Source organism: Monodon monoceros, unplaced genomic scaffold (genome assembly GCF_005190385.1).
Source record: "Monodon monoceros isolate NGI ecotype Baffin Bay Population unplaced genomic scaffold, NGI_Narwhal_1 Super_Scaffold_13, whole genome shotgun sequence".
Taxonomy (NCBI): Eukaryota; Metazoa; Chordata; class Mammalia; order Artiodactyla; family Monodontidae; genus Monodon; species Monodon monoceros.
Genome location: NW_021703769.1, coordinates 64,233,523 through 64,256,749, shown reverse-complemented (window position 1 = coordinate 64,256,749; position 23,227 = coordinate 64,233,523). Strand labels below are relative to the sequence as shown.

At 43.7% G+C, this 23,227-nt stretch overlaps 1 protein-coding gene across 5 annotated transcripts in view; it reads left to right on the top strand.

Moving 5' to 3' along the window:
• The window catches only part of PDILT (protein disulfide isomerase like, testis expressed), a 47,293-nt gene that overhangs the window by 17,521 nt on the left and 6,545 nt on the right, over nt 1-23,227 (top strand). For all 5 annotated transcript variants that reach the window (XM_029219407.1, XM_029219408.1, XM_029219406.1 and 2 more), the window contains 6 exons: nt 7,907-8,113; nt 14,344-14,477; nt 15,395-15,532; nt 18,465-18,575; nt 18,657-18,782; nt 21,516-21,713. In XM_029219407.1, the coding sequence (XP_029075240.1) occupies nt 7,907-8,113; nt 14,344-14,477; nt 15,395-15,532; nt 18,465-18,575; nt 18,657-18,782; nt 21,516-21,713 (914 nt within the window). The remainder of the gene's footprint in view (nt 1-7,906; nt 8,114-14,343; nt 14,478-15,394; nt 15,533-18,464; nt 18,576-18,656; nt 18,783-21,515; nt 21,714-23,227) is intronic.

Below are 23,227 nucleotides of genomic sequence, written 5' to 3'. Positions count from 1 at the left end.
AGATAAGGTGACCATATGTGCGTGGGTTTATCTGTATAGGAATGCAAGAGATTTCTGAGTATTAATTTTGTATCCTGCTACTTTACCGAATTCATTGATTACCTCTAGTAGTTTTCTATAATCCTAAAATATCATCTTTAGGATTCTCTATGTACAGTATCATGTCATCTGCAAACAGTGACAGTTTTACTTCTTCTTTTCTGATTTGGATCCCTTTTACTTCTTTTTCTTCTCTGATTGCCATGGCTAAAACTTCCAAAACTATGTTGAATAATAGTGGTGAGGGTGGGCAACCTTGTCTTGTTCCCCATCTTACAGGAAATGGTTTCAGTTTTTCACCATTGAGAACCGATGTTGGCTGTAGGTTTGTCATATATGACCTTTATTATGTTGAGGTAGGTTCCCTCTGTGCCTACTTTCTGGAGAGTTTTTATCATAAATGGGTGTTGAATTTTGTTGAAAGCTTTTTTTGCATCTATTGAGATGATCACAGGTTTTTTTTTTTTAATTTTTATTTATTTATTTTTATATTTATTTTAGGCTGTGTTGGGTCTTTGTTTCTGTGCGAGGGCTTTCTCTAGTTGTGGCAAGCGGGGGCTGCTCTTCATCGCGGTGCACGGGCCTCTCACTCTCGCGGCCTCTCTTGTTGTGGAGCACAGGCTCCAGATGCGCAGGCTCAGTAGTTGTGGCTCACGGGCCTAGTTGCTCTGTGGCATGTGGGATCTTCCCAGACCAGGGCTCAAACCCGTGTCCCCTGCATTGGCAGGTGGATTCTTAACCACTCTGCCACCAGGGAAGCCCCTGATCATAGGTTTTTATCCTTCAGTTTGTTAATATGGTGTATCTCATTGATTGATTTGCGTATATTGAAGAATTCTTGCATTCATCACAGTTTCACTTTCAGTGCTTGTGACTGGTCTGTTCATATTTTCTATTTCTTCCTGGTTCAGTCTTGGAAGGTTGTACTTTTCTAAGAATTTGTCCATTTCTTCCAAGTTGTCCATTTTATTGGCATATAGTTGCTTGTTGTAATCTCTTATGATCCTTTGTATTTCTGCAGTGTCAGTTGTTACTTCTCCTTTTTCATTTCTAATTCTGTTGATCTGAGTCTTCTCCCTTTTTTTCTGGCTAATGGTTTATCAATTTTGTTTATCTTCTCAAAGAACCACCTTTTAGTTTTATTGATCTTTACTATTATTTTCTTCATTTCTTTTTCATTTCTTTCTGATGTGATCTTTATGATTTCTTTCCTTCTGCTAACTTTGGGGTTTTTTTGTTTTTCTTTCTCTAATTGCTTTAGGTGTAAGGTTAGGCTGTTTATTTGAGATTTTTCTTGTTTCTTGAGGTAGGATTTTATTGCTATAAACTTCCCTCTTAGAACTGCTTTTGCTACATCCCATAGGTTTTGGGATGTTGTGTTTTCATTGTCATTTATTTATAGGTATTTAAAAATTTCTTCTTTGATTTCTTCAGTGATCTCTTGGTTATTTAGTAGCATATTGTTTAGCCTCTAAGTGTTTGTATTTTTTACAGTTTTTTCCCTGTAATTGATATCTAGTCTCACAGTGTTGTTGGAAAAGATACTTGATACGATTTCAATTTTCTTAAATTTACCGAGGCTTGATTTGTGACCCAAGGTATGATCTATCCTGGAGAATGTTCCATGAGCACTTGAGAAGAAAGTGTATTCTGTTGTTTTTGGATGGAATGTCCTATAAATATCAATTAAGTCCATCTTGTTTAATGTATCATTTAAAGCTTGTGTTTCCATTTATTTTCATTTTGGATGATCTGTCCATTGGTGAAAGTGGGGTTTTAAAGTCCCCTACTATGAATGAGTTACTGTCGATTTTCCCTTTTATGGCTGTTAGTATTTGCCTTATGTATTGAGGTGCTCCTATGTTGGGTGCATAAATATTTACAATTGTTATATCTTCTTGGATTGATCCCTTGATCATTATGTAGTGTCCTTCTTTGTCTCTTGTAATAGTCTTTATTTTAAAGTCTATTTTGTCTGATATGAGAATTGCTACTCCAGCTTTCTTTTGATTTCCATTTGCGTGGAATATCTTTTTCCATCCCCTCACTTTCAGTCTGTATGTGTCCCTAGGTCTGAAGTGGGTCTCTTCCAGACAGCATGTATATGGGTCTTGTTTTTGTAGCCATTCAGCTAGTCTATGTCTTTTGGTTGGAGCATTTAATCCATTTACGTTTAAGGTAATTATTGATATGTATGTTCCTATCACCATTTTCTTAATTATTTTTGGTTTTTTTTTTTTGTAGGTCTTTTCTTTCTCTTGTGTTTCCTGCCTAGAGAAGTTTCTTTAGCATTTGTTGTAAAGCTGGTTTGGTGGTGCTGAATTCTCTTAACTTTTGATGTCTGTAAAGGTTTTAATTTCTCTGTTGAATCTGAATGAGATCCTTGCTGGGTAGAGTAATCTTGGTTGTAGGTCTTTCCCTTTCATCACTTTAAATATGTCCTGCCACTCCCTTTTGGCTTGAAGAGTTTCTGCTGAAAGATCAGCTGTTAACCTTATGGTGATTCCCTTGTATGTTATTTGTTACTTTTCCCTTGCTTCTTTTAATATTTTTTGTTTGTATTTAATTTTTGATAGTTTGATTAATATATGTCTTTGTGTGTTTCTCCTTGGATTTATCCTGTATGGGACTCTCTGTGCTTCCTGGACTTGATTGGCTATTTCCTTTCCCATGTTAGGGAATTTTTCAACTATAATCTCTTCAAATATTTTCTCAGACCCTTTCTTTTTCTCTTCTTCTTCTGGGACCCCTATTATATGAATGTTGGTGTGTTTAATGTTGTCCCAGATGTCCCTGAGACTGTCCTCAATTCTTTTCATTCTTTTCTCTTTACTCTGCTCTGTGGTAGTTATTTCCACTATTTTGTCTTCCAGGTCACTTATCTGTTCTTCTGCCTCAGTTTTTCTGCTATTGATTCCTTCTAGAGAATTTTTAATTTCATTTATTGTGTTGTTCATCATTGTTCGTTTGCTCTTTAGTTCTTCTAGGTCCTTGTTAAACGTTTCTTGTATTTTCTCCATTCTATTTCCAGGATTTTGGATCATCTTTACTATTGTTACTCTGAATTCTTTTTCAGGTAGACGGCCTATTTCCTTTTCATTTGTCTTGTCTGGTGGGTTTTTACCTTGCTCCTTCATCTGCTGCATGTTTCTCTGTCTTCTCATTTTGTTTAACTTACTGTGTTTGGGGTCTCCTTTTCACAGGCTGCAGGTTCATAGTTCCCATTGTTTTTGGTGTCTGCCCCCAGTGGGTGAGGTTGGTTCAGTGGCTTGTGTAGGCTTCCTGGTGCAGGGGACTTGTGCCTGTGTTCTGGTGGCTGGGGCTAGATCTTGTCCTTCTGGTGGGCAGGGCGACACCTGGTGGTGTGTTTTGGGGTGTCTGTGAACTTAGTATGACTTTAGGCAGCTCTCTGCTAATGGGTGGGGTTGTGTTCCTGTCTTGCTAGTTGTTTGTCATGGGGCGTCCAGCACTGGAGCTTGCTGGCCGTTGGGTGGAGCTGGGTCTTAGTGTTAAGACAGAGATCTCTGGCAGAGCTCTCGCCGATTGATATTACATGAGGCTGTGAGGTCTCTGGTGGCCCAATGTCCTGGACTTGGCTCTCCCACCTCAGAGGCTCAGGCTTGACACCCGGCCGGAGCACCAAGACCCTGCCTGGCTGGCTAATTCTTTGCTGTATGTGCGTGTGTGTGTGTGTGTGTGTGTGTGTGTGTGTGTGTGTGTGTGATGTGAGGAGGGTGTCCCTGCACTGTAGGGTATTTAGTAGCATCCCTTGCCTTCACTCACTAGATGCCAGTAGCATTCCAGATGTGACAACAAGTAATATCTCCAGATATGGCCAAATATGCCCTGTTGAGAACCACAGTCTAAAGAAATGCAGACTCCAGCTCCCTGTGCTGGGAGCTAATCTCCAGTCCCTACACTCACAGCTCCCCCATCCATCAGTCCCTACCCTGACCCACATTGGCTGCTCAGAAAAGGGAGACTGGGGTTATCTACTAAAGACCCAGGCAAACATTGATCTAGGTCCATTAGCCATTAACACATTTACACACCAAGCAGACAGTCAGAGAGCCACTGACAACTCTAATGCGACCCTGGGTCCCATTTGTTTACCCCAAAACCCACGGGAGAGCCACACAATAGGCCTCAGCCTTGTGTTGGATGACTTGGTGCAGGTCACCATTGTCTTCCTTCCCCCAGAACCAGAAGATCTGCTGAAGATCCTGATATCTCCATAGGACTCTCCCTCCCCAGAGAGCATCTGGTCAGAGCAAGACCAAAGATTTCCCCCATGTCATCATAATAGTTAATGTTTATTGGGCACTTCTGTGCCAGAGCTTTGCTTACCTTGTCTTACTATGTAGGCTCATTCTAAGGTATGGGAGCTATTACTACCCCCATTCTATAGATGAGGAAACTGAAGTGCAGAGATGTTTAAAAAACACCTTGCCTGGACCACTGGTGCTGTAAGCCACCATAACTGTCTCTGTTTTATGAGACAACCTAAGGAATTCATGTTAATTGAGTACCCACTATATGCCAGAAGATGAACCTTAGGTGGAGTTAGAACCTGAGGAGGGCTATACCTATAGGAGCTCTCAGCCTCCCAGCGAAAGGCTCCCTGCCTGTCCACTGTCCACTGGGCACTGCTTTGCCCAGGTTCCAATGAATGTACAGCTGAATTGTGTCTCCATGCCTCATGAGACAGGCACCAAGACCTGAGGGGTGTATGCATCCATTTCACCTTTACACACTCAGGATTCAAGGCTCCAAAGCCCTAAAGGCAAATTTTAAAAAGACAGAAACTAGTAAATAGGACTGTAAATTATAAAGAGTGGATTTGGCTCTCCAGAGTCTATCTGCTTTGATGAGAACCACTCAGAGCAGGGGAGATGGGAAACCCACCCCTCCAGGAAACAAGGAACATTTTTCAGACCAGCTTACCTATAAGGTCAGTTAGAGCATGGATCTTGGAGTCAGTCAGCCATGGAGCTGAACTCAGCCTAATGCTTACTAGCTGTGAAACCTCTGGGCTTCCCTTCCCTTGTCTAACATTCCTCACCTGTAATAGCAGATGACTCATAGCATTGTTCTGAGGATTCACCAAGATAACGCGTGTAACACTTAGCAAAGCACTTGGCATAGTAAGTGTTCAATAAACGTTGTTATCTTGTTATCATTACTACCATCATCATCCTTCTGGTTGCTCAGGTCAAAATGTCAGAGTCATCCTTGATTTCTTTCATTTACACTCCACCTCCAATCCGTCAGTAAATCCTGTCAACTCTTCCAAGATCCCTCTAGGCTCTGACCATTTCTCACCGCTCGCCTGGTTCAAGCCATTATCTCTCACCTGGATTATTACAGTGGCTCCAGCTAGTCTCCTTTTTTCTCTTTGGTCTAATCTCCATATAACATTCAGAACAATCCAGTAAAAGAGTAAGTCATCACATCTAACTCTGCTCCAAACCCTCCAGTAATTTCCACAACCCTCGGAGGAAAGGCCAAAGTTTATTCAGTGGTCTACATGGCCTGTGTCACCTGACCTCACCCCAGCTCACTCTGTTCCAGACCCAATGGATTTCTTGTCATCCCTCAAACACGTTGCACGTGCTCCCACCTCAGGGCCTTTGCACGTATGGCTCCTTTGTCTGGAACTCTCTCCCTCCTGTAAGCAAGCACACAGCTTGCTCCCTTATCTTCTTCAGTCTTTATTAAAACGTTCCTTCTCAGTGAGGCCTCCTTTCACCTCTTTACTTAAACTCCATTTGCCTGACACTTCCAACTTCCACCTCTGCTTCTTTTTTCTCCATAGCACTTAGCATCTAACATAGAATATAGTCTGCTTCTTTATTTTGTTTATTTTCTGCCTTCTCCAATGACAGCAGTGATTTTTATCAATCTGTTTGTTGTTAAGTCCCCAATACCTAAAACATTTCCTGGCACATGCAAGATTCTAAAAAAGATTTGTCAGATGAATGAGTGAATGGATCCCATTAGTGTTACTATTAGGTCCCATCCATCCAGCTCTCAGATCCCAGCTGTCACAACCTCTTTCTCTCACTTCCATTTTGAACACTGAAGACCACTGGGCTGTGTGTGGAACCTCAAAAACTCCACTGTTTAGACAAGTGTTTCTCTTGCCCCAAGCTCGTACCCTTAGAAACTCTGATTTGGATGCTATGTCAATTAGCAGCCCTGAGCCAGGCACTGCCGAATCCACGAGGGAGGCAGAGGAGAAGCCTGCAGGCCGGAGTGGCTGGCGACAGGCCAGCACCTGCTGGTGGTGATTGATGGGGGTATCGAAGGCGATGATGGTGACAAAGCAGGCAGTGGAAAGGCATCGATCTACAAGAGAGGCAAAAATTCCCACTTCCTGTCCATTGATTGGGAGTTTAATGAAAACGATCATTCACTTTCGGGTTCCATCACTGGAGCAGGTGTGCTGACTGGCAATAGGGCGTGTGCCAGCTGTCCCAGGCCTAGCCTTCTGGGTTTTGCTTTACAAAAGCCCTCTCTGTTGGACTTGGAACTTGCCCATAGCGTTGGAAGTGATTTGCACTTTTTCCAAATGCTCCAGATGGACAAGGGAGTTTGAAAAAGATAAACTGTTCTGGCTTGAAAGGGAATTAATGACCCCCTGCCCTGGCTCGGCCCACCTGCTGGAGACACCAGTCGGTGAGGGACCAGCGAGGGGCCTGCAGTTTCACAGTCCTCTCAGGAGGAAGGGAGGCAAAACTGCCTGCCTTTTAGCACCCCCCCCCCCCCCCCCCCCATTTAGGCCAGGAAGACCTCTCCTGCTGCTGGGATCACATGTCAGGCCCCTGAGGCTCTTTCCAGAAAAGGGCTCCTCACTCCGAATGCCACCCCGCTGCCCAGCAATATGATAGTGTCAGGTCTCTTCAACACCCCAGACCAAGGGGATGGGCTGAGTGCGTAGGAGATCATCATAACCTCCCTCCATCCTTACCCTTCCCACATCTGGCCTTCTTTCCATTACATGCAGATACAGGGCAACTGGAGGGGCCCAAATTGGCCTGTTAGGTCCAGGAATTTCCACTAGATGGCTCTCTCTCTCTCTCTCTCTCTCTCTCTCTCTCTCTCTCTCTCTCTCCCTCTCTCTCCCTCTCCCCATCTCTGTCTCCCCTCTTCTCCCTCCCTCCCTCCCTCATTCCCTCCCTCTCTCTCTCTTTCTCTCCCCCTCACTATAATTTCTGATAGAAATTTTACAATAATAATGGTGCTAGTAAGAATGCATTATGTACTGACCAAGTTCTAGGCATTGTGCTAAGGGTTGGACATGCCCAGTGGAGGTTAGAGAGCAAGCACTCCGGAGCCAGAGCGAGTGGGTCCCATCCTGCTATACCTCCTGCTGCCATGGGGCCTTGGGCAAGTAGGTGTCATTTCAATTGTGCAACAGTTTCCTCATCTATAACACTGAGATAATAATAGCAGTACCTATCCCATAGGGTACTAGGAGGATTAAATGGCTTAATCCATGTAAAATTCTTAGAAAGTAATAAGCACAATACAACTGATTGTAAAATAAATCTTTTGACAACTTCACAAGGTAGTCACTATTTCCCCACTTTATCTATGAGGAAATTGGAGCTTCAGGAGATTAAGTTGCCCAAGGTTGTATTGTTTCCAGTGTTACCGAACCCAAAGAAACCTGATGTGTGTCTCCCAAACTGAGCAATTTCCTGAACCGTGTGTCTCACATCTTGTCACATTTCTGAATCTACCCACTAGCAGTGGGGCACCAGAAAAGCCCCGGAGCTAAGCAGGCCAGACAAAACCTCCTCCTTGGGAGACAGGGATGCAGGAAAAGCTCTAGTGAGTTCTGTCTTCATACTGCCTCTTTCAGACAACCCATCCTCAGAGCAATCCAGGAACTTAGCTGAGGAGCTGGGCAAAGCCGTGGAGATCATGGGCAAAGGCAAGAACGGGATTGGCTTTGGCAAAGTGGACATCACGGTTGAGAAGGAACTTCGGAAGGAGTTTGATGTCAAGAAGGCCCCAGAGTTGAAGCTGTTTTTTGAGGGCAATAGATCGGAGCCCATCAGCTGCAAAGGTAATGGTACTTCTGTGTCAATCAAGGTAACGCTAACTATGGAAACACAAACACCTGCATTTCAGTGGCTTAGCAGAATTACAAGTTTATTTCTTGCTTGCACGGAGCCCAGTTAGCAGCCAGAGGGTGGAGATGAGGGGACTCTGTTCCCCACAGTCTTTCAAGGACCCAGGTCCCTTCCAGCCTGTGACGTTGTCCTCCCCTAGGACCCCCGAGCTTCCTGCCCTTCCCTCTGTATCTGGCCAGCTATTGGTGCCGAGAGGCAAAGGGGCGCCACCAGTGGTGTCCGTGGCCCAGGCCTGGAGATGGCGAATATCGCTCCACCCAACAGAAAGGCTGGGAAATATGGCCCTGCTCTATGTCTATAAGGAAATAAAAGATTTCGGTGGACATGTAGCCGCCTCCACCACAGCTTGCATCTCAGCTGGTGGGCTCTGGAGGCACCATGAGATGGGATACGGATGCACATGGTTTATAAACTATAGAGACCAGAGAGTGAGTTCCCCACTCACCTATCTCCCCACTCCCACCGCACTCTTCCACTTTAGAATGATCTTGACAGGGTCCCAGGCCGAGGAAGAATTGGTTTCTCGAAACGGAGACTAGGAGTTGCTAGAACAAGACGGGTTTGAGACAGGGTGACTACCAAACCCTTCCGCTTCTATCATCCTCCATTTAGTTAACTCATTCGTCTACTTATTCTACACCCTTTTATTTAGAACCTACCGTGTGTCATATCCTGATGTTGTGGAAATTTGAAGAATTTTGTGCTTCAGTGTGACACATAGCAGGTCCTAAGTTTAAAGAGTGTTAAATATATGGTTGCATAAACGTATGCACAATGGATGGATAGATGGATGGAGGGAATAAGACTAATGAACACAGAAGTGCCCAGCACAGCCCTTACTATGTTAGTAGAAGGTTCCCATTGTGTATGTTGAATGATTGAATCTCAGAACACTGAGTTTGTATTTTTCAGGGCCTGGCGTTTAGCAGGTTTGCAATAAGCCTGTTTGAGAGTTGTTACAAGAACCAAAGGGACAGGGGGGAGAGGGCCACCGTGTGCAGGGTCTGCAGGATGCCTTGCAGTTCTCAGAATGGACACAAAGCGGGTGTGAGACACACAGGCCAGACTTGCTGAAGAGCCAGCCTCAGGGCAGGTTGCATAAAAGACTTGGAGCCTTGAGGCTCCCAGCTGGTTTGTATGAGGCTGGTGTGTGCAAGGGGAAGAGAAAGAGATGGGGAGAGTGGGCAGGAGTGAGAGAAGGGACAAAAACTGCTGCTTCCTATGCACCGAGTGACAACCCTCAATGGCCAGCCACTGACCTTAAGCGAGGAGCCCTTTGTGATGTGTTGGTTTGGGGGAGGGCTGTGAAGAAACCAGAAGCCCCAAGTTACTTTGTCAAAGTCCATATCTCCTCATGGAGTGGCTCAGGTTCTGGGATGCCTTCGCCTCCTGAAGGACAGGTGAGGTCCAACTCCACTTAGAGGTAACAAGGTGACAGCATAGCGACTTCCAGACTGTCTGAGCTCCCTTTGTGCTGGGAGCCAGGCCTGGAACCTCCTCTGCCGTTCAGGAAGCTTCACTATCACCTCCTCCAGGAAGTCTCCCCTGACTGCCTGGGTCGGGGTGCCTGTACCGTTTCTGTGGTCCCACGGCACCTGTGCTTCCCCCTCAAAGATCTCATCTCACAGAATTGTTATCTCTTCCTCACTGTCTACTCAACTGACAGCACAGGGCAGAGGCCAGTCTCACCTCATTTCCTGGGGTCTCCTAAAAGGCTGCCAGAGCTGGTGGACACCTCGGCTTCAAATCCTCACTACATACCTGAGGAACAATCACTTCCTTCTGTTGAATTCTGATTTTCTCATCTGTAAAGTAGGGATGGTAAAGGCATCTACCTCCAAGCGTTCCTAGGAAGAAAGAATGAGTCTGCACATGTCTGAAGCATTTACTGTGTTCCAGGCACTGTTCTAGTCCCTTCTCAGATGTCATAACACAGTATAGGAGGTGCTTTTACAGATGGGGAAACTGAGGTGCAGAGAGTGGAATAACTCTCAAGGCTCCCCAGCTAAGTAGCAGTGGGATCCACAAATATTTTCTCTAAAGGACCAGAAAGTAAATATTTTAGGCCTGACAAACCAATCTCTGTTGAAACTATTTAACTCTGCTGATGCCGTGAGAAAGGAGCCATACACAAACAAATGGGCAAGGCTGTGTTCGTATACAACTTTATTTATAAAATTAGTTGGCAGATCAGATTTGGCCCATGGGCTACAGTTGACTGATCCCTGCTGTACACCGTGCTGTCCTCTAAGTAAGCGGCAGATGTGGTTATTATTATCCTCAAACTATTAGTTTCCTGACCCTAGTCTAGTGCCTGGAACACTTAGGTTTTTAATGCATATGTTGAGTTTGAATGGGGTGGAATTGCAAGGGCCCCACAATTAAGGAGCCAGGCCATATTTGTACTGGGCTTGACCATCTCCTTCTTCCTCAGTATTACCCCCAACCATGGAAAGAGGCAGTGGGATGCCGGGATGGAGCCAGAGCCCAGAGTTTAGGATGAGCGCTAGCTGTGAGAACTTGAAGCAGCCTCTATTTCTCACTTCCTGAAAAGAATGACTAATGCCAGTTCTGCCACTTGACAGGGCTTCCCTGAGCTAAGGGAGCGGCGGTACTTTACTGGCCTCTTGCACTGTGACTTTTACGAAAACTTCCCTCAGAGGCAGGTGGGGTTTAGTCGTTGTTGTTTCAAGTCCAGGCTCTCCTCTGGTCTCCAAGGACTGATGGAGGGAGACTTGACCTTGGCCATCTCCCTGGAGGGAGGGGGACTCAGGCTGCCTCCAGGCCTTCAATTAATGCTGCATTCACAGCTTGTGCCTGGAAATATGCAACGGAGCTCTGGCCCCAGTCAATCATTGACACGGCATTCATACCTCGGTTGTTGCTGTGTCCTCAGGCTCAGAGCCGAGCACCAGGAGAGGGACCTGCCTAGTGGGGACAGTGCCCAATTGGCAGGAACTCAGAAACAAGCTGTTTGCCAAGTTCAGAGCTATCTCGGTCCTATGGGGCCCAGAAGGGCAAACGGAGCTCATCCATCCCAGAGAAGAGGGTCCAAGATCAAGTTCCCTCAAACCGAGTTATCTAATGATTCATTCACCTCATCCATTCATCCCGTAATTATTTCCTGAGCACGTACTGTGAGCCAGGCACTACAGGATGTAGGGGAGGAAAATGTTTCCTTTCTTCCCTTCTAAGTTCTTTGGCTGGTCTAATAATTAAATTGACATAAGAAAGAGTAAAAGAAGAAAAACAAATTTAATTTCATATGTACAGGAATCCCAAAGATATGAGGCTCAAAAAAGTGACCAAAACAGGCAGCGTTTATACCTTTTAGACAAAGAAACAATAAAGTTGTGAAGAATTGACAAGGCAAAGGTGTTTGGGCTTGGGGTAGCAAATTAGTGAGGAAGTAACAAGGTTTTTTAATATAACCTTCTTGACCTTAAATCCCTATGTCTGGTGATAAGGATGTAGTCTACCGTCCTGGTATAGGGAGGGTACCTCTACATGGGAGATTTATTTCCTGCTTTCGAAGGGACAAAGGAGGGTCAGACATCCTTCTTGCACAGGCTATTTCTCAAGTAACTTTAATTCAAAATAATATGCCAAAGTAGTAGAATTTGAGGTGGCGTATTCTGTTCCCCCTCAGGAGCTACTGAGAAAGTTAGGAAAAAATCATAGCTTCAGAAACAGACTCAATGAAGAAAATACAACAGGTCATAAAATAGAGAATGATTGAGGGGAGAGTAAGAAAAGACCAAATTGAGAATTAAATAAGCAGGGTGAGATGTCCTTGAGAGCTGAGAGGAAAGGACAGCCCAGGCAGAGGGACTGGTGGATGCCAAGCCCAGTGTGCTGGATGATAAGGATATGGCTGGAGTGTGGACAGAGGGAGAGAGTAGCACAAAGGGAAATCAGAGCAGTGGTTCTGAGGACCTGAAATTCAAACCCATTTGGAAGGGTTTTATTCACCTTTTTTTGGTATTTTCAGAATTTCTAAACCAATTCCTTTCAGGTCACTTAAGACATAACTTTTTCAGGCAAAGCCTTTAAGAGAAAGAGTTTGTTTCCATGATATGTGCCTCCTTCTTCCTAAAAGATGGCTTGGACGACTGTGAAAATAGAAACTCAGCCTTGGGGCTGGTGTCCAGGAGGGGGGATTGACTGCAGTGGGTGGAGAGCCATGGTCTGAGGGTGGCATGAAGCCTCCCCCGCCCCCTCTGTCCCTTGAGACCACCACATGATCCTCTTATGAACTTTTAGAGGCCTGATTCACTGTGGCTTTTTAAATGGTCTAATCTCTATCTACTAAAGCTGGACACAGCGTCCCCATGACCAGAAATTCTTCTCCTGGGCATGTACCCAACAGAAGTGCATACAATGTGCCCCTAGAGACATGCACAAGAATTAATTCTTAATAGCCCCGAACTATAAACAAACCAAATGCCCATTAACAGGGAATGGATAAATAAGTTGTGGAATATTCACACAATGGAATGCTACACAGCAGTGGGAACGAATCTACAGGTACAACATGGAGGAATCTCACACGTATAGTGAAGCCCGATCCTAAACACATACTGTATGACTCAATATAAAGTTCAAGAGCAGGTTAGAAGTTAGGATAATGGTTACCTCTAGGTGAGGGTTGGGTAGTGGCTGGGAGGGGGCACCGTGGAGATTTCCGAGGGGCTGATAACGTTCTATTTATCTGGGTGATATTTATACATGTGTGTTCATTTTATGAAAATTCATCAAACTATACATTATAATTTGTATACCTTTATGCATGTAAACATACTGCATTATAAATTTTTAAAAGGCCTAATGTTCTTAGGAAAAGTAAGCAAACACACTGAAAATAGTGTCCTTTCCAGTCGATTTAGCAACTCAGTGTGCATTCCTCAAGCCCCAGGCAGCAATTTGTCCTGCCACAGGGCCTTTGCACAGGCTGTTTTCTCCTCCTTTCCTTTTCCAGTTGCTTCCTGTTAACTCCTATGTGTCCTTCAGTTTTCAGCTCATAAGTGATTTCCTCCAGGAAGCTCTCCTTGACTTCACAGTCTAGGTCGTGTATCTTTTATATAGGTTCATAGAACTTTGCTTTTGAATACTTACTTTGGGTGTGATTTTACCCTTGTTTGTGCAGTTATTTGATAGTTGTCCTCCTCAACAGAATGAGAGCTGCATAGTCTTGTTTCTGCTCACCATTTTATCCCCAGGACCAAGCACAGCATTCAGTAACGTAATAGGCACCCAATGCATATTTATCAAATGAATGAACGAGTGAAGGAGTGAAGAATAAAGGCCTTTGTATTGGCCTTTTTGGCCAACCCAATATGTTGTCCAAAGCTACTCACAACAAACATTGCTTTAGCTCATAAACTCATTTCAAACGATCCATTCTATAGCAGGCCTTGACAGAAAATAATATTTTACATTACCTGCCACCATATGAAACTGATGATCCTAGCAAACACAAGTCCATTTGTAGCCTTGAGTACATTCTGGCACACCATTATGTCTCCCCAGATATGGTAGATGTGTCCCGATTTTAGATGCCTTTTGTGTGCTTGGCACTTCCCATATGATAGCTGAGAAATGGAAGTCAGGGTATATGACCTCAGTGGACATCTAGGTCTCAGCTAAGGAACTGGAGACACAAGGAGATAATGGAATTCTCCCAAGGGTGCAGAGCTAGCTGGCCTTTTTATTTACATTTTAAAACTTTATGTTTTAAAAAAATAAATCCATCTTCCTGTCACTTTGAAGGGTGAATAAGAAAACACAGCTGGGCATGCTTCCTCCCGGGTTTGATTCCCAGTTTCACTAGCAGAGTGGCCAATGGCAAAGCTGAACCTCAATTTCCTCATCCACAAGATTGGGAGAATATGTATCCCATAGGGTTATTGTGGGGATGTAAGACATGCAAAATGCTCAGCCCAGTGCCCGGTCCTTGGTAAGTGCTCAGTCAAGTTTAGCTGCTGTTGTTAATGTTCACGTTTTGGGGCTCAGGTGGGGAGGAGAGGAGAAACTGACCTTGGACTTCAAGGGGTGGGAATCCAAGACAAGAGGTTTCTACTCATTTAACTTGGGGAAGACAGGACTTGCTCCAGTTCAAGAGGAAACTTCTGTGGGATCCATTTAATTGTATGTCTCTCTCCAGGAGTGGTTGAATCTACTGCCTTGGTTGTTTGGTTGAGAAGACAAATTAGCCAGAAAGCATTTTTGTTCTCTGACACCAGTGAGATAGCAGAGTTTGTGAATTCTAGGCCCTTGGTCGTCATCGGCTTCTTCCAGGTACTGCATTCAAGAGGTGGGAGGTGGCTTCTCAACTGATGGGGAGTCCTGTGTCTGAGAGGGTGGGCAGGGTGAGGAGAGGTCTCCCATTTAGGTTAATTCCATGCCCATTCTTCCTTTTTCAATGAACTGGTTTTCTTGGGGGAACTGCAGGATAAAAAATAAAGAAGAAACGGAAGCTGAAATGGTAAGAGAAGCTAACTACAAAGGTGGACAGTAATGGGAAGAGAGGAGAGGAGATTGACTTATATTGAAGTGGTTTTGATAGTATAACTGATCTTTTTGGGGGTTCATTTAGAATATCACTGAATGATAAATGATTTGCAAATTGCTCTTGCTTTTGGAGAATGAGTTTCTTATACATCTTAACTCATTTCCTATAACTTTGATGACTCCTCCCCTTCTCTGAGTAGAAGTCAGAACTTTGGGATTATATTTATACAAGGGGAGAGTTTGTACCTTTTTCTCTCCCATCCTACATTTGGACATCGTTTTTGGCCCCAATTTTCTTTCAAGCTAAAGAAGAAGGCTGAAACTACAACCATATCATGATATCAAGTTCATATTTGGTACCACATGTGGTCAAATCAATGGCCTCTTCTGAAAGCAATTAAGGAATAAATGTTAAAAAGTCTTAACACCTGTGTTAGAACAGCCTTCACTCTAATGCTTGGGAAAGGTCAAGTTTATCAATTCTCTCCATTCATCTCTGTGGATTTGCCTATTTTGGGCTTAGTCATAGCCATAGAAGTATTCTGGGTATGAAACATCCATGAAAGTGGATTTAGGTGGCCCAGCAAAACCACAGAACTTGGAAAGGTGAAGAGATGAATTAGTCACTATTTTTACCCTGTCCTTAAAAAATCCAGGCATTTTGCTTCCTACCAAAGCCTCATCAGACATCTCTCCCCAAACAGGATTTAGAGGAAGAAGTAGCAGAGTTGTTCTATGATGTGATCAAAGACTTCCCAGAACTAACGTTTGGAGTGATTTTGATCAGAAATGCCATTGGGCGTTTCCACGTCACCCTTGACAGTGTTCTGGTGTTCAAAAAGGTAGGACTTTGGTCTTATTGCTAGTGAGGGGGCTCTAGTTCAAAATAATGAACTATGTGTGTATGTATGGGCTTTGGGTATAAATTCTGGTTCTGCACTTGTGAACTAAGGGGCATTGGACTAGTCAGTTTCTGGGAAATCAGAGTCTTCTGTTGTCTCTCTGGCCTTTCTAGCCATTTTCCATTGGGAGTTCCTCCTTTCCTTAACCAGTAAATGACATTAATTAAGGCTCAGTCTTCTGCCTCGAGTTTTCCTCTGGTCCATCTCCCTTTCCCCATCACCCATGACGTACAAATCTCCACCTCCAGCCAGACTTCTCTAATCTCCAGACCTTTATATCCATCACTAGATGTCTCAACATGGCCATGCCTAAAGTCATAATCTCCCCTCCAGATCCTCTTCTAGTGTTTTTTCTCTCTTAATGAATGGTGTCACCATCTCTCCCAGCTCCTCTGTAAGCAAAGCCAGAACACCTAGGCATCATTCTAACACCTCCCTCAAAACCAATCCATCAGCCCAATCCCATTGATTTCTAAATCCAAAATATCCTGTGAATCTATCCATTTCTTTCTACTGCTACCATCCTAGATCAAGTGACCATTCATATCCCATAGCCTAATACAACATACATCCAACTGGTCTACCACATTTTATCTTGTCCTCTAAAGAAAAATCTTTCCGAAATTAAAATCTGATGGTCGCTTTCCTCCTTCCAGCTGAAAGCCCTTTAACTGATTCCTATAATTTTTAGGATAAAGATAAGTCCCTGATGAGGCCCACGAAGCCTTCCACAGTCTAACCTCTATTACAAACCTTCCTCGTCTTTCCCTCTGGGATCTAGATCTGAGCTGTCCAATATGGCAGCCACTACTCACATGTGACTGTTTACATTAAAATTAAATTAAAATTTTAGTTCTTCAATCAAGCTAGCTATTAGCGGGTGGATTGTGGCTACTGTATTTAATAGCATTAATTTACAGAGCATCTCCATCATCACGGAAAATTCTATTGAACGGCGTTACTCTAGACACTGTGGTCTGGTTCCTGGAACATGCATTACTCCCTCCCCACGCAAAGCTAAATCCTTACAATAACCACATTGCTTATAGACATGGCTCAGAGAGGTTAGGTTACTTGCCTAAGGCCACACAGGAAGTAGGTGGAGTGATATCCAGATGCTGGTTGACTCTCAGAGAGAAGTCTTCTCATAGAGAAGACTGTGAGCCATTGTGTTTTACTTAGGCCCATGGAAGTCACTGAAAGATTCTAAGTTGGAGAATAAAATAAGCTGATTTGTGCTTTGAATGAACATAGAGTCCAGAAATAGATCCAAATGCATATGGAAATTTAGTATATGATAAAGATGATATTTTAGACCAGTAGGGAAATATATGCTAATATGCTAATATGCTAGTCATGTTATTCAATGACTAGCATTGGGTAGCCATTTGAAAAAAGAAAACTAAAGCTAAATCTATGTATCACTCCTTCCACCAAATTAAATTCCAGATTGATCCCTGATTTAAAAACATAACAATAAAACTGTGGAAAGACCAGAAGATGCCATGGAAGAGTCTGCTTTCTAACCTTGGAGGGAGGGGGAAAGCCCCTTTATAAAGCATGACAGAAACCCCAGAAAGTATGAAAAGAAATACTGATAAATTTGGATCATACAAAAATTTTAAAATTCTGTAGAATAAACCCAATCACAAAATCAAAAACCAAATAGCAAACTCGGAAAGGCATTTAGGAGAGATTTGGTCTCTGTTAATGGCTAAGAACATGGGCACTAGAGTCAGATTGCCTGGCTTGGAATCTTGGCTTCACCTCTTACTACCTTAGCAACCCTGGGCAAGTCACTTCACTTCTCTGTGCCTCAGTTTCCTCAACTGTGAAATGGGCAAAATAATAGTATATAGCACAATGAGATGTTATGAAGATTAAATGAGTTAATACATATAACATATTTAGAACTGTGGCTGGTACAACGTGAGCTCTCCATAAGTCTAATTAGGATTATTAAACTATTGCTATGGCCAGGAAAGAGTATAGGCTTTATCCAGGGGACAATAGGGCCTATGAAGTGTTTAAGCAAGAGTTGCATTTTAACAACATCACTCTGGCTGAAGTGTGGGAGATAGATGGAAGCAGGGGGAGAAATTGGAAGACCATTAGGAGACTTTTGCAGGAGTCCAAGGATTAGGTTTGGACTAGAGGGTGGGATTGGCATAGAAGAAGAGAAGGAGATGGAGGAGAGAGAAATAAGGAGATAGCTTCTTCTTTCTCCTTCCCCCACAGACTGTGATCCTGGGCTACAGAGAATTATGTCATTTCCTGTGCTAATCCAGGTCCTTCTGAGAAGCAGTCATCAGGCAGGATTAATCATGCAAAAGATTAGGGGAAAGACCTTTGAAGGAAAATAGAGAGGGAGCTGGGGGAAACTTATCAGACCATGATGTACCAATAGATCTGACCCTTTGGGAGGAAGGAAGGTGGGATGGAAGAGTCCTTGACTGCAGCGTACTTCTAAGAAAGTTCATCAAAATCCCCTATAAGAGAAGCCCTGTATCTCCCAGAAATGGGCTTGCCTTAGTATCCCTGACAAATTCACTGGTTAGGAGCAGCGTGTGGGAAACTGCTCAGCAACAGCACAAATATGTTGATGGATTTCAGAGCAAGGCCGCTGGCGCTGTCCGTCAAGTATCCTCCCTGTGTCTGTAGGCTGGAGAATTTCATGGCTTCCACATACCTGTATTCCACCCTCAGGCTAATCTGCCCAGCCATCCGTATTTATTAAGTATCTAGATTATGTATTACACCTGTTACCATGGTGTTTTCCTTTTATCCAAGGGGAAAATTGTGCTATTACATTTATTATGTGCCTACATCATGGATGCTACTGCCCTCTAATGGCTTTCTTCGTTTGTCCAAGGGAAAAATCGTGAACCGCCAGGAGCTTATTGATGACAGTACCAACAAACATATCCTCAATCAACTCATAAAACAGCACCTCACAGAGTTTGTTATTGAATACAACACTGAGGTCAGTGAGCAAAGGGTCCCGGGAGAAGGGTAGCTGGGGCAGCTGTGTGCAAGGAATGACCTGTTTTCCTTTTAATTTCAGAATAAGGATCTGATTTATGAATTGCACATCCCGAATCACATGTTGCTCTTCGTCTCCAAAAGCTCCAAGTCATTTGGCATGATAATGCAGCATTATAAATTGGCATCGAAGAAATTCCAAAACAAGGTTTGCGGAAGTTGCCACTGCTCCTTGGGGCTCTTTATTTAGGAATCCAAGACCTGTAGACCCTAATGCGATCCATCTGCCTTACCGATTATAAATTAATCCAGGGAGGATTGGTGTATTCATTTGCATACCAATCTCCTGATTTGCATTCTTCTTCCTGCCCAGTGTCTCTTTCTTTCTCACCAAACCTTTGCTCCTTCTTCCCTCATCTTTTTGAGAAGTCTACTATGGGAACATGACTGGTCTGGCTGCTTTTTCAATGGACCATGCTCCACTAAGAGTGGGTGACTGCAGTGTGGCTAGCATTTGGCTTGGAGGTGAGGGGAAGGAAAGACCACTCCTGCCTGAGGTCAAGGAGTGTGAAAAGCCTGAAGGTGTGAAGCAGCACAGACAAGCAGTTGCTGAAGTTCAGGCTTCAGCATCAACAGACCTGGGTTCAAATTCTCTTCCTCTTACAAGTGATTTTGTCTTAGATGAGTTTAACCTCTCAGTCTCAGTCACCTCCCGTGTAAAATGGGGAGTTATAGCAAGAATTAGAAGTGCTATATGTAAAGCAATGAGCAAATGTACAATAAACAGTGCTTATTTTTTTTGTTATTATTATCATTAGAAACACTTCAGGGGGCTTCCCTGGTGGTCCAGTGGTTAAGACTTTGCCTTCCAGTGCAGGGGGTGCAGGTTTGATCCCTGGTCGGGGAGCTAAGATCCCACATGCCTCTGGGCCAAAAAACCAAAACATAAAACAGAAGCAATATTGTAACAAATTCAATAAAGACTTTAAAAATGGTCCACATCAAAAAAAAAAAATCTTAAAAAAAAAAAGAAACATCAGTTTTTCCTAAATATTATACCTATATTTATAGAGTTAGCACCATCTGGACTCTGGGGGCTATTTACTTCACTTTTCTCTTTATTTTTATAAGAAGTAAGGTAATGGTAGGTTCTCTTTCTCTTGAAGAAAATTATTCTGAAATTTAAGCAAAACAGTTAAAAACTTTGAAACCCCAAATAAATACAGAATAAAGCCACTAGGCATGAGCATATTTAACGTCTGCTACATCCCACCTCATTTTTCTCCAGGAAGGTTATTCTCATTACAGAAACACCTCTTGTAAATACGTTTCCTGGTTTACTCAATTTTAAACTTTATGAATTTTGATGTAATTAAATTGAATACAATCTGATTGCTTCCACGCTATTTCTATTATAATAGTCAATGCTTAGCCATAATTCTTCTAGATCATTTTTTTTAATTTAACTCTTTAATCTAGGTGGAACTTATTTTGGCATATATCATGGGTTTAGGTTATAGATTGCCTTTACCCCAGTTAGCAGACTTCTAGAATGCCATTTATTGATCGTGCTCCATTTTCGTGCCAAAGATAAACAGTTGGATGAATATTATTCCAACAGGTCATACCCCCATATCTTATCTTGTTCACCTCTAACAAATGTTTATTGAAAGTATACATGGTTGGTTTTAATATGTCTGCTTTGTTTTTCACGATCTCCCTAGCACCTGGAAGAGTGTCTGGCACATAGTAGGGCTCTTAATATTTTGATAGATGAATGACCTGAGAGTATCCAAATCCAGGGTCTGCAGGACACTCTGACTGGTCTCCTTCTTCCATGCTTGTTTCTTCTCTACAACCAGAGTGGTCTTTTAAAAATTATCACCATGTCACACTCTGGCTTTTATCCTCAGTGACCTCCTGTCTCATTCAGATTAACGCCTGGCTCCTTACTGGAGCTCTGAGCTCATCTCTCACTATCTTCTATGACTCTCTCTGGCACTGCAGCCACACTGGCCTTGTCTCTCTGTTCTATAACGTTCTATGTGTCCCCCATCCCCACACCCAGGCCTTTTCAGTGGCAGTTTCCACTGCCTAAATAAATGTTCCCCTGACTTGTTACTCATCACCCAGGTCCCAGCTCAAATGTCACCTCCTCAGATACTCCTCCTGGCCTTCCTACCTAATACTGAGCCTCTATCTCACCCCATCTGTACAGCCACTCTCTCACAGTGCCCTGTTCCATCATCTGGTTGGCACTCACTCATTGCTATCTGATTGACTAATTTCTTTACTCATTTCTTGCCTGTCTTCTCCACTAGAACGTGAGTTCCATGAGGGCATGGATTTTGTCTGCCTTGTATCCCCAGTGCTTAGCAAAATGCCTAGCAGCCACTCCACAAATAGGTGTTGAATGCATGATTGAATGAGGTCGTGGGTTTCCTAGATAGAAGAATAATAATGAGGTGAAATGTTCTGAGCATTTTATACCTCCCAGTCACTGAACTAAGCCTTTTATACACAGCGTCCTGTTTCATTCTCACAGCAACCCTATAATGTGGGTACTATTATAATCACCACTTTACAGAAAATGCAACTGAGGCACAGATAGGGGAAGTTACTGCTTTGCCCAAGGAACTGGGATGAAAGCTCAGGACCTCCTGACTTCCTGCGGTTGTGTGAATGGTGTCCTGCACAAGGATGGTGAAACCAGGACGACAGCTGATGCCTGTCTGTGCAGCGAAACACAGGGCTACACCTGCCTGATGAAAAGGAGCTTTTGTCCTGGCTTTCAGAAGTGCTCCATAGACTGTGCTATTTGCTTTCCATTAGTGTCCCCCTCTGCAAAAGATTCCCAACAGTTTCTCTCCCTCGGTAAGGGGGTCGTTACCTTTTTCATGCCTCCGATCCAGAGAGACACAGGTTTCGTTTGGTTTGGCAGATCCTTTTCATCCTTGTGGATGCAGACGAGCCCAGAAATGGACGTGTCTTGGAATACTTCCGGATTGCAGAGGCTGATATCCCATGTGTCCAAATCCTAAACTTAAGCTCTGATGCAAGGTACAAAATGCCTTTCGAGGAAATAACCTATGAAAACCTCAAGAAATTCGGCCAGAGCTTCCTGAATAGGAAGGCCAAGGTAAGCTCATCCTTGGACAAGGTTTATCCAGAGCCTCAAAATAATTCTTTTTCTGTAATTCTGATGGCTTTAGTCATCTGAATGGGGAGGCAGAATAAAGGTCAACCTCATGGTTCTTGTGAGGAAATACCCCCATCTCCCCACCTCGAATCAATTTAACTTTTGATCTGTCCTGACCTTATAATTCCACCATTAATTCTTTATTCTTAAAGTAAAGGCATTTTCTTTGTAGGAATCTCCAAATGAAATGCAGGCACTCCCAGGGCTGGCATCCTCTGAAAGTAGGTTCTTATCCTTCTTTCAGACTCTAATGTGAAAGATTTACTTGGCCCCAGGGTAGATGCTTGCTTGGGGGAGAAGATGGGGTGGCATATATGAAGCAATCAGGATTTAACCTCAAAGGCTTTAGGGACCGGGGAGGAGAGGCTGCAAAAGGATGGCTACATAACACTATGTAGCCCCATAACATAACCACCTGCTGTTTATTTAGCTCTTGCTATATCCTCAACCATCCTGCTGAGTTATGTCCTTCTGAGTTAGGTGACCATATTATTTATTTTCCAAATGGGGACACTTTGAAGAGTAATGGAAGCAATATTAAAAAGTGTTCTGAAATGGCAGGAATAAATTGGGACTCTCCAGGCAAACCAGAATGTATGGTCACCTTACCTTGGAGGGCTCCCACTACCTTCTGTCCATCCCCCCCACAGACACTGCTTCCCCCTCAGCCTTCTCAGATGAAAGCTGGTTTTTGTCTAACGGACAACATTATCACAGGCCAGTTGGTAAGGTTGGTGTCCTCCATGCCACTTCCAAACCATTTCTCCTCCTCTGCCTTCAGAAAGTCCAGATTCTTTGGATTCCACGCCTTTGGACTTTAGGCCACCCTGCTCCTGATTCCTGTTGCTGTTCTGATCACTTCCCTTTCGCTCTCTGAGGACTTAAGCTCCTCGTCCCAGACCTGCCCTCGACCCCTACTCTGCCCTCATTTACAGAGATGTCAATATCAAAAGCCCTGTTCTTTTCTCCGGTAATGGTGTGTCCATGCCCTCTCAGCCACCTGCTCTTATGGCCATACTCTAGAGGTGGCAGCCCCTCTGCAAGCCTGATTTCACACTTCCCATCCTCTTAGTTCCTTTCTCTAGTAGCCACATTGCTACAATCCCTAACCCTTTTCATGGCCTCCAATCTCCTGATCCTGCTTCACCATCCCTTTATTGCCCTCCTTCATGAACTTGGATTCCACGGTTCACTGTTCTGACGATGATTCCCTTAACTCTTCGATCCCTTCCACCTCCTCTGTATTCCACCTCCTGTAGTATTTACCAGGCAAAATCACCACTCCTGTTGAACCCAAACTTAACTTCCCTGCTGCTTCCACACCAATCCTGGAGAAAAAGGACCTCACCGCGAGGCAGGCTGGCTTCCTGGAATCACAAACCAAATATCCTGCGGGCTCTTAGAAATGCCCTGACATTTCTATATAAATTTCTCTTAGTGTGTTCATTCTCTGA